General features: G+C 35.9%; 1 protein-coding gene across 1 annotated transcript; it reads right to left on the bottom strand.

The window, feature by feature from the left end:
- Positions 1–3,791: 3,791 nt before the first annotated feature.
- LOC140776030 (uncharacterized) lies at positions 3,792–10,147 on the bottom strand. The gene is made up of 9 exons (XM_073119574.1): positions 9,979–10,147; positions 9,718–9,875; positions 9,513–9,579; positions 8,436–8,488; positions 7,147–7,201; positions 6,983–7,057; positions 4,671–4,788; positions 4,491–4,537; positions 3,792–4,400 (listed from the first exon to the last, which is right to left on the bottom strand). Exons 1-9 carry the CDS (start codon positions 10,051–10,053, stop codon positions 4,296–4,298), a joined length of 753 nt encoding a protein of 250 aa, XP_072975675.1. The 5' UTR covers positions 10,054–10,147; the 3' UTR covers positions 3,792–4,295.
- Between the last annotated feature and the right edge of the window lie 1,275 nt (positions 10,148–11,422).

Raw genomic sequence — 11,422 nt, 5'->3', positions numbered from 1 at the left:
GTTGATGGCTTGACAGTGCAATTAGTTTGAAGGAATAACTCGGTAGTGGTCTTGATCTGAAGTGTCTACGGACGATAAGGAGAGCATTGTTCAGGAAGCACATGCTTAGTGTGCTCTGACGGAGGCAAACACCTTGGGTGAATATTGTGTTGCACAACTATGGCAAGTTGCAGCTATGGTCGAAGAGGTAAGGGAAGCAAGTTTCTTTGATATGGAGGGCTTTGAAACAAACGACCAAGGAGTTAAGAGCTGGTTTCTAGCGGTGTATAGGCAATGGCAAGGAGATGCAAGTGCTACAAGACCCATGGATCTCGAAGGCACCACTTGTGCACTGACCTTGCATGTTGGCGAGGTCTCTTTCAATATGGAATCCAACGTGGAGCTCTTTAGAAATGATGAGTGGTTAATTATGGCAAGTTTTAACTGTGGTCGAAGAGGTAAGAAAAGCAAGTCTCTTTGATATAGAAGGCTTTAAAACAAACGACAAAGGAGTTAAGAGCTGGTTTCTGGCGGTATATAGGCAATGGTAAGGAGACGCAAGTGCTATAAGACCTATGGATCTCGAAGGTACCACTTATGCACCGGCCTTGCATGTTAGCGAGCTCTCTTTCAATATGGAGTCCAAGGTGGAAGAGCTTTTTAGAAATGACAATGAAACATGGAAAAGCTAATTGGAACCTTCGAAAATGACTTAGCCTTTCACATCTATGCCATGTACTGAAGCAGAGAAGAGCTAGAAGACTTATGGGTGTGGGCGCCTACAGTTGATGGTGAAGCCAAGGCGCGATCAATTTATGCTTACCTGAAGAAGATTGAGTCTGAAACTGACCACTGGTCAGGTCGGACCATGTTGTGGCATCTCTCCATAGTGCCTAGAGTGAGAATGTTTATCTAGAAGGCCTTGTGGGGCCTAGGCTTTCCTCTTCAATATCAATTGTGGGCCAACGAAGTATTGTTGGCTATGTGGGCTGTTTTAAGAGATCGATGACCATTTGTTATTTAGTTGTCGATTTGCGAAAGCAGTCTAAGATAGCATGGCTGACTTGCTCGATGTTGAAAGCGGGTTTAGAGAGCATCTAGATACCAACTAGATTACTAAGGAATGTGATGGAGACAGCGAGAGGAGCACACAGATCAAATTGACCATCACCTCAAACATTGGGGCATATGGAAAGCTAGAAATCAAAAGGTGTTTGATGAGGAGGTGAGCTCTCCAATAATTATAGCCATGCGAGTGCTACAATTGGCTCATGAGCATGGACAGGCTAGCTCCCCTCAGTAGCAATAAAGAAGGATCACCACCAATAACCATTGGTGTCCGCCTCCCAAAGGGTGGATTAAGGTTAACTCTGATAGTTTATTTAAGGATAATGACCATCAAGATGGACCATGCATAATCATAAGTTATAAGTTAGGCCAGCTAATTCTATCAATAGCGGAGCCCATTGGCAAGGACTCTCCAATGATCAGTGAAGTAACAACAATTCTAAAGGCCATTAATGAAGCAAGTGGAAGAGATTCCAATAACGTAGTGGAATCAGATGCTGAAATGGTTGTTAGAATTCTGCAAAGTCAACGACAGGTCCCATAGAGTATTAGAGGCATTGTTAATGAGTGTCATGGCATGATAACCACCTTCAAGGACATTAAAGTTTGCCACGCGTATAGATTAAAAAAAAAGCAACTAATTGGCTAAGTATGAGAGAAAAGCATCTAATAGAGTTGTGCGGGATTGTAACTCTAATCTGTCTGAGGAGCTTGTAGAGATCCTCCAATATGACCGGTCAGGTGGTGAATCACAGTAATGTATCCTTAAACCGATATCAGTTCAATATATATACATAAATAAAAAGAGTTTCAAACCTTGGGATGATATATTTATTAGTTTTTCTAAAAATTAGAAAGTGGGTGGATATAAAATTCAAAGCATCTCTCTGCTAACTAGTTTATGGATGGTACCTTAAAAAAATTTAAATATATTTATGCATAGAACCTAAACTAGAAGAAATGTAAACTTAGAATTACTTTCGAGGACTTATTAGGGAAATTTCTTGTCTTTACTTTTGTTTATGCAATGGAAATTTTGCATCTAACACCCTACCGTTTTACATATTTGTAATTTGCACCCAATATATTTTTAAGTACTCATCAAACCATTGGGTTAATACTAACACCCTCTAAATAGGTGATATAATAGAAGAAATATTTTACCAATATTAATGTATTGTTTACTAAATATATATACCCTTATGAGCTAGAAATTGTATCTCTCTCTCAATTTTGTATTCATTGATAAAAATGTCAAACAAATGGAACTTGAGAAGAATTTTTGGGAACTCAATTAAAATTTAGATACGAGATTTATCAAAGAATATAAAAAAAAATATATATATATATATATATATAGTTTATAAGAAGTGTAAATGGGATGCAGTTTTCCAAATAAACAATAGAGGAAAATTTAAACTAATAATAGATCTCTCATCCCTCTCTGAGAACCCAAATTTGTGGGCAAATAATAAGAAGATAAAAGCATGCATAGAAAGAAAGGAAAAAAAATTAAATACATATGGAAAAAAAAAATTAAATTGAGTAGAAAAATGAAAAGAAACAAAAGCAGTAGGGATAGGACAATACATCAAAAACTATGATACAATTTTTTCTTTTAAACTTCGAAAACTTTTCTTTATCGAGTGGAAAAAAAAATACAAACTCATCTAAACCGGATCATCTATTTCACCGAAGGGTAAAAAAAAATTTACTTACAAATCCTTTTAACACTCCAATGTCGAATTGTTTAGGTCTCCTACTATATGCATCCCACACGATGACCTACTCTCCTGATATAGACAGTCTCCGTTTAGGTTGCTCTCGTGCTACAAATTAATCTTCAAGAAAAAAAAAATTGTCTTTGGACGACGAGTAGATTCACTAAATGCTTCAGTACATCTAAATTAAAATTCTAAGCATTTGGACAATTGTAGTAGCTCTCCTAGTACTTTTAGTAGAAGTATAATGTATAGAAAACCTAGAAATCTCAAAGTATAATACTTCCCTAACCTCTAGTTCTCTTTTATAGGCATTGAGATCATCTATTGCTCAACCTAAAGTGATTTACATTAGGAAAATCTGAGCCCAAAACAAATTCTGAACTTTAGTAATGTCCACAATGTAATTAACTTAACCTACAAATCTACTTAAATTCAATTTAAAATCTGCTCTACAAATATTTGTTATAACATATGGTGCAATTTATAAATATTAAAAATATAAAGTATAAATCACAAAAACAAGAAAAAGTTAGGGCGGTAAAGATAATTTTTCTTATTTAATTGTCTCTGACTCAAATTTTTAGTTCTCCATGATTTAACAAGTTAACATATCCAAACTTAGTTTGATAATGTCAATGATACTCTTATTCATATGAGTTAACTACATTTTACCGCCATATGTTTATGTCAAAGATAATTTTACTCGTATGCTTCAAAAAGTCTCATATATTTAACTTAAAATTATAACCATTTTAGTTATTTAGAAGCATTATCTTAAAAACATGCATGTTTCTCTAACAGACAAGATATAAATATTTTAGTCTATAATTAAGTTTAATAAAAAAATTTGACAGTCTTACTTTAATTATAGATAAATTTGAGACCGTTGGTATAAATACATTGGGTAAAATATATTTAACAATTTGTTTTATTTATGGAATTCAAATTTGGAGTTCGAATAAAGATGGCCACCAAATTTTACATTTATATGTAACAGAAGAACAGCAAAGTCTATTCAAATAGATAGAAGAACGAATGCTTGTGATGAAATCCTCATGAATAGTCATTGGATACAATTCAACAAAAAGGCAATCTCGTTCGATTGCTCATTTAGTCATTGCATTCCCATAAGAATTTATTCAGTATGAAGCTACCTCACATTGCTCATATTCTTTTTTTTTCATCTCCCCATTTATAATCCCTCCAGCAATCCCACCCTAATTGGTGCAAAAGGGAATAGAAACGTAGCAAAGGAACTGGATCTATTGGGTTCTTAGAACTTAACAAGAATAATAGAAAGGTCCTCCACTCTAGCTACTAGATTACAACTCTAAAAGCATAATTACTTCCCGCCTCTCGAATTAGTTTTCCATTTTGTCTCTGACCTTTGAATCTGAATCACCTTTATGATCGATTGCTGACGGAAAAACGGCAAAGGTTAACATGAAAAGTAGTAACAATCTAAATTCTGGTTGAGATGGGATGAGGAAATATTTGTGCTCGAGCAAGAGGAACTCTGCATCACTACTGTACACCATCAGTAGGCCTCCTATAAGGCATGTAGCGGTGATCTTTAGAAGCATTCTTCCTTCTCCTCTTCTCAATGTAGGACTCAAGCTTTCCTGCTTCCTGTGAATATTTAGAGGAAAATGAAGCAATTAGTGATGGCCAATCTTGCAAAGTTAAAGACTAGTCATGTTTTCATGGCACAAAATATACCTTGAGCTCGTTATACTTGTTAATCAACTTCCTTTCTCGAATTTCCGCTGCCCATATAAGACAAAGTTAGATTGCACTTCTTTGCTACAGTTGTATAGTAAAAGTTTTTGGTGTCTAACATAGTCTATATATACATATATATATAGAGAGAGAGGGAGGGAGGGAGGGAGGTAGACAAACATTTCTTCAGGTAATATGGCTGTTTCCCATGTTTCGCTGCTTCTCTTTCTTTCTTAATATGTTCAGACAGAATTTCAGATTCAGCCTTCTTACGAGGAGCTGACTTCAGTTGCTTATCCTGAAGATTCCAAATGGTGTTCACAGAAGATGAGTAGTCTAGCAAATAAAAAATGACATACATGACAAGTGGACATCGAGCATGCAATTTTACTGTATCAAATTAACCATATGGAGGAATACCTATGTCAAAGTTAATAAACATTATCCTTTTACCAGGCTCTCTGAAGCTCACATACAAATTTGTATGAACATTAATTATAATCATGATAGGAAGAATTTCTCTACCTGAGTTACAGGATTTGCATAACTAAGTTTTCAAGCACTTGCTAACCAAAAAACTGAGGCTGCCAAGAAGGTTCAAACCCAACAATTATCATTTGCTAACAAAAAAAAGGATCTTAATGTTCTAATTCAAGAAAAACAAAGAAGGAAAGGTCAATGTTACATTTAATCAGTCAATCATATCGACTGAAGAAACATCATTAACAATGCCTTACATTGAATTCTCAGCTAAGTAACATCAGCCGCATACATGTCAATATAAAAGTGTATACTTAGCTACTTTCCCATAATCAAGCATTTTACTATGTATATTAGTATATTTCAACTTTCCTTCGTTCCTCTTCCTGATTTGCCCATTGTTTAGTACATATAAGTCTAATAATAATAATAATCATGGCCTTATACAAAGCTCTCAATCTGCTTTCTTCCGCATAGTTTGAGTCTCCAAATATTTCAATTTAAGCCCCAAGAATCAGTGTTCAAGTTCCCTAGTAGTCAAAGTTGACAGAGTTGAAACAGCCAGATCATGATAGCATCTTAGACGAAAGATAGTTGAGCAACAAATGTGATATCCAATCTCAACTATCTTTTGCTTTGCTGACTTGCCTCACCAAATCGCAGCCACCATTTCCATTCAGCAGCTAGATAATTTATCCATTGTAGATAAACCATATGGCATCTCTGTTATTAGAAGAGCTGAAATTTTTATTTCTCAGTTGCCAATGCATCACACAAAAAAGTCCAGGTAGGCACTACTATGTTAGCAATTCAATTTTATCTGAATCATTTTCAGATAATTGACATACAAGAGTAGATTGCTGCTCTTCCTACAGTTTGGATATCATTTTTTGTTTCTTTTAAGATTGCCATATGCTCTCCTAGTAGACCATATTCTTCAGAGCCTTCTCTGACAATAATCACAAGGAAGTAGATCAGAAAAATCATTTGCCCCATGATATATATTTTAGAGTTTAGACATTCCTGAGTCATGTTCATCTCATTATTAACAGAAATCTTATAGGATTTTAACCCCAAAAATTTCATTTTCCCCTTGATATCTATTTAGAGTTTAGACAATTTCCAGAGTCATGGTCATCTAATTCATAAAAATCAAATAGGAATTACACCCCAAATTTATAAAAGTTTCAACCATGGATGCATGGTTTGTTTTACTTCAAATTTATCACATCATTGAGAGTGCAGGCACAGGCTTACGTACATTACAGGTAAAGCATAACCATAATCATTATCTGAGACAAGATGTTAGGAACCAGGATATCCAACTACACTATCAATAAAGAAGCTATCCACCAAATTCAAGCAAAAGACAACTGAAAAATGGAAGCACGAAAATCCTTACAGCAACTAAAGACATATAAAAGAAAATTAAATTAACTAATTGGTAATACAATTTATGTTCCATCTTTGAACTTAAACAATTAACTAGTTGCTAATAAGTAATAACCTAATAGGCCAATACAAATCTACACCTCAAATCAGCTTCAGCCTAGTCAAACAATATGGAAAAAGATGATTCTGAATTTCGAACAGGACAAGATGTACCATCTTTGAACTGAAACAATTAGATGTTATAACCTTACAAAACACAATGAGACTGAAACTCAATCTTTCTAATTTAGGGTAAATCACTAAAAGAACATAAACAATGTTATAACTTTACAAAACACAACGAGTCTGATGCATTTGACATCGTATTCTATGGGAAGATCATGCACCAAGGAACAATAATTCTTCTGATTTAAATCATTATCACCAGGTTAACATCTCATATGTCTTAGTATTGACACATACAGAATTAAAATTCACTAGTCCATGAAATACGACAAATATTAAATGAGCACATTCCTCAACAATCAAATAGAATGAAGCACTAGTACAAATTAATATTGATGATACCCAACTAACAGAGAAAATTCAGATTAGACAACATATGTAGCCAAAAAACTTACAATCCAAGAGATGTGGTTCTTTAATTCCTCGACGGCATTAGGGTCTTTTGACTTCTTAATCAGCTTTTGGAGTTTCTGCAACACCGCAAACCTATCAGCGCAGGAAAAAGTCGCATAATTTAGTCCACAAGGATATAACCACTTAACAAAAGATGATAAATCACCTCCTTCTCTGCTGGAAGCTCCACCTCGAATAAAAAATTATATCTTTTTCTGAACCTGAGTTGAAGAGATCAAAGCATCTTGTAAATCCAAATATGTAAATAGAAATAGTAAAGACCAAGGGATTAGACAGAATGATGCAGCAGGAGGATGTAAATTCCCAATAGAATTGAATAGCGATCTTCGACAAGATATAAGTTATACTAAGTAGGGCTATCAAACTAGCTTGCTGGCTCGCTTGATTTGCGAGCTTGGCTCAAGCTCTAAACGAGTGAGCCAAGCTGGACTGTTAGGCTCAAAAAATCAATCACCCCAACTCACTCGAGCTCAGCTTGATTAGGGCTCAATTACTACAGCTTATATATATATATATATATATAATTTTAAGTTAATAGAAATTTAAAACCATTGGATATTAGATCTAAGGAATAATTCTAGAACCAATTAATGTTCCCATCTCGTCCAAACCTCTTCTAAAATCCTAGCTCCCAAACCTCTTCTAAAGCCCTAAATCATTTCATTCCTTCCTCTTCCTTATCTCTCACGTTGGCAAATAATTGACAGCAATAGTGGTGATGGTGGTCAGCGAACTCGACAACAACGGTACGGTTAGTACTCTTCGTCTCTCTCACTTCGACTCTTTCTCTCCCATGTTCTCACGCAATCACTCTCACTCTCAATTGGTTTAATGAATTTGAGTGTAGACCTGATACGAATACTTACTATTTCATTACCGATGCTCTTGGGAAGCAATCTATGATTAATGCTGTTTGGGCTATTTGTGAGAAGATGATTAATTCAAGGCGCCTTCCTGTAGATGAGAAGACTGGTTAGATCATTTCTTTCTTCTGCAAAGGTAAAAAGGTGAAAGAGGCCCATTTGGTTTATTTGGCAATGGAAACTGGTAAGATCATTTCTATATTATCCTCATGTTTTGCTTATTGTGCTCCCATTTTCTTCTTTCTCCCTCTTCTCTTCACACATCATCATCTCACCCACCATTGTTGGCCATGAAACCCAACTCTTCTTTTCCAATTCACATGCCTTTGCTAAGCTACCAAGCCGAGCTCAAGCTTTAAACGAGCTGAGTCGAGCCAACATTATTCTACTCTTTCGAGCTCAAGCTATTCATATCGAGCCCAAACCCAGCTCACTCAAGCTCGGCTCTTTTACACCCCTAATAAAAAGAAACTTATATACAAAAACCCTAATAAAAAAACCAATACTTTGCTTATTCCAAGAAGACATGTACATATATAAAGGGAAGGGATAAAGCATTAACGAAACTTACCCTTCCGGATTGAGAGTTCCACATAATGATTCAAACCGTGGATCTCGTACAACCTAGAAGAAAATATGTGGTGTTATAAAGCCAATAATAAGACTTTGGGAATTACCTAATTAAACATGCAATAATGAAAGTATATGATTGATTCACACAAGAACAATACACTATAGATCTTGTAATTGTGATTGTTGCCTATACATGAAGACCACATTCCAGTTCAGTCTTCCACTAAACATACCCATCTATAATATTCTGAAAGCAAAAGATTATGTTCGAGGGTCAGACATTCTTTCACATATATGATATTTGTGTGGGTGTGTGTAGTTAATACTGGTTGAAACTGTTAGAATATAAAATATAAAAATCACAATTTCCCAACCGTTTAAGCTTTCAGAGTAGTTGATAATATCAAGGTATCAGAGCAGAGGTTTTGAATTTGAATCCTATCAGTCCTATCTATCATTTAAAAACCTTTATTTAATTCAAATCTACTTGGTGGGCCCATTAAAATGTCTTAGCTTAAGCTGTTAAAGTTGTCAGTTAGTTATTAGAATCCAAAAGAGTTTCGACTAAACTGGTTTCCTTTCCGGACAAAAAAAACCCAAGACCACATCTTTCAGCTTTCATTTTTTTCAGAACCTGATCAAGATTGGCCCAAACTACATAAGTTGAATAAAGTCATAAAACCAACTTCTTTGGTTCCTAATAAGTGAATCTGACTGTGAGCAAGTTGTTTGCTTAGTTCAGAAAAAAGGCTTGAAAATAGATAACCAGGTACTTTTGCAGTTCTGTTACTCCTGAAGAGATATTTTTCACAGCACATGGTCTCTCTCTCTCTCTCTCACACACACACAAAACTTGTTAGTTAAATCCACTCTTCAAGTTCTAGGGTTCTCCGACCAAAACTAAATGCAGGACAAGGCAAAACCCCACCTTGCAAGTTGCCCCTGTATAGAAGAGCATCAAAATCCCACAATCCCAACAAACCAAACAGTTTACCATTCATCAAGCCGCAAAACCAAATTATAGATCTTCCCACTAGTGCACAATCTTTCTTCATCAAAGATTGAGGAAACTCACCTTCTTTGGTGCCTGGATAACCTCCCTGAGCTTTTTCGGCCGCACCTTGCTGCTCACCTCCATCGGCCTGCTCCAATTCCACCCAAAAGAGAGAGTGAGAAAGAGAGAGAAAAAAAAGTCCCAAATCCATCAACACCCAACACCAAAACCACAACGAATACTACCAGAACCAATCAAAATCCGAACTTGATAACAATTCCGAGACCTGTTCTTATTGGCTCGTCCAGTCTTCTGCTTCTGATCCAGCTTGGCCGGGCGGGCAGCGTGCGACCCATCGGCGCGCGCTCTCTGGAGCTCCTCGAAGGGGACGTCGGCGAGTTCGCGCTCCAACTCGAGCTCCTCTTCCGAACCCGACTCCAACTCCTGGTCCATGGAAGAGGAAAAATCCAATTAGAAGAGTTTAGGTGAAGCAAATCAAACTTAGGGTTTTGGAGGAGACAGATAGAGAGAGATTGCGACTGGAGACCTCTTCTTCCGAGAGCTCTTCTCTCTGTTCCTCGTCGCTCTCGATAGCAGAAGGGGTGGGTTTGCTGCTTCCCATGATGGATTGGGCTCTAGGTTGCGATATCGACGGCGTGCTTTGGCGGCGAAGGGTTTTTGGCGTATAACAAAGAGGAGGAAGAAGACGTTGAATCGAGGGTTACTGGGTTTTGCTAGGATTTAAATTGACTAAACCCGAATCCGATTTGATTCGGATGGTATCCGAGATTTACAAATGGTGGATATCCGATGGAGCTCTACAAAGGAGTTTTGCAGTTCACGCCCTATACTATGTACTTATTGCGGTCGCAACCTGTCTTCCTATTACTGGAGTTTTAAAAGGTATTTTACATTTCACACCCTGTACTATGTACTTATTGTAGTCTTGCACCCCTGTCTTTTTATTATTAGAATAATTACAGTAAAACTATAATCTCTTGCTTCTCAAAGATGTTAGAGAAAATATCCGCATAACAAGGGGCAAAAACTGATCGAATACGGATCGGATATTGCTCAGCTCATATATCCTATAGATCAGATATTGCTCAACTCATATATCCTAACTAAACGGATACAGATAATTTTTAGATAGAGGATTGGATCTTAAACGAATGTTGATCGAATTTTAAATAAATTATGATATTTTACTTAGACAGAATTAATATAAAAAATATATTAAGACTTTCATACAAAATAAATTTTTTGTATGTTAAATACATATAAAATTAGAGAAATTAATCTCGACAAATAATATATAACACATCATTACTAACTATATCAATATTCACTATTTAAATAAGCAAACTAAAAACTGTAAATTATTTAAAAAAATATGCGCATAATCGAATATCTGATATCTGTATCCGAATCCAAAAATTATATCTGACCAGTATCCAAATCCGTATCCGAGTTTTTCTTAAAAATTCTATCCGTATCTAAATCAAATAGAAACTTTTTACCGAAATCCGATTTGAATTAGATTAGATAGCGGATCAGGTTGGAGTTAATCTGACCCGTTTTCACTCCTGTCGACAACTCTTAGAGATAGATTGAAACAATGAAGGCTCAAAATTATGTCAAAACCGAGCCTAGATTGAGCGTAAATTGAGCTGAGCTCGAGCTGCTCAATTATTTTGATCATATGAGAAAGAGAGTAAAAATTTATGACATCTCAATCAGATGATAAACCGCGCCGCCGTCCATGAAATCCCAACCCCCCCTCCGGAGGTGAACCGTATATTTCCAAACAAATCTTGGTAGTTTTCCGGTAGGTGAATCCGAAGAAAAGGTATAAACTTTTAAAAGACAAAAACTGATCGACAGAAAGAATTTGTAGAAAAGGAACAAAGACATAAGCAAATGCTTCAAATATCTATTTCGTTTCCTTGAGAAACATTTGGAATCTTTCTTTGTACTACCATTTTGTACAT

Source organism: Typha angustifolia, chromosome 2 (genome assembly GCF_048772165.1).
Source record: "Typha angustifolia cultivar Huaian chromosome 2, ASM4877216v1, whole genome shotgun sequence".
NCBI lineage: Eukaryota > Viridiplantae > Streptophyta > Magnoliopsida > Poales > Typhaceae > Typha > Typha angustifolia.
The sequence above is the reverse complement of the archived record's forward strand: the minus strand, read 5'-3'. Positions and strand labels throughout refer to the sequence as shown.

Excerpts from the sequence above, each read along its gene's own strand:
- LOC140776030 (XM_073119574.1), bottom strand. The coding sequence starts at position 10,053 with ATGGGAAGCAGCAAACCCACCCCTTCTGCTATCGAGAGCGACGAGGAA. Across the intron at positions 7,058-7,146 it reads AGCTTCCAGCAGAGAAGGAG|AAACTCCAAAAGCTGATTAA; the intron begins GTGATTTATCAT and ends GCGGTGTTGCAG. Across the intron at positions 4,789-6,982 it reads AGAACCACATCTCTTGGATT|GATAAGCAACTGAAGTCAGC; the intron begins GTAAGTTTTTTG and ends TGGAATCTTCAG.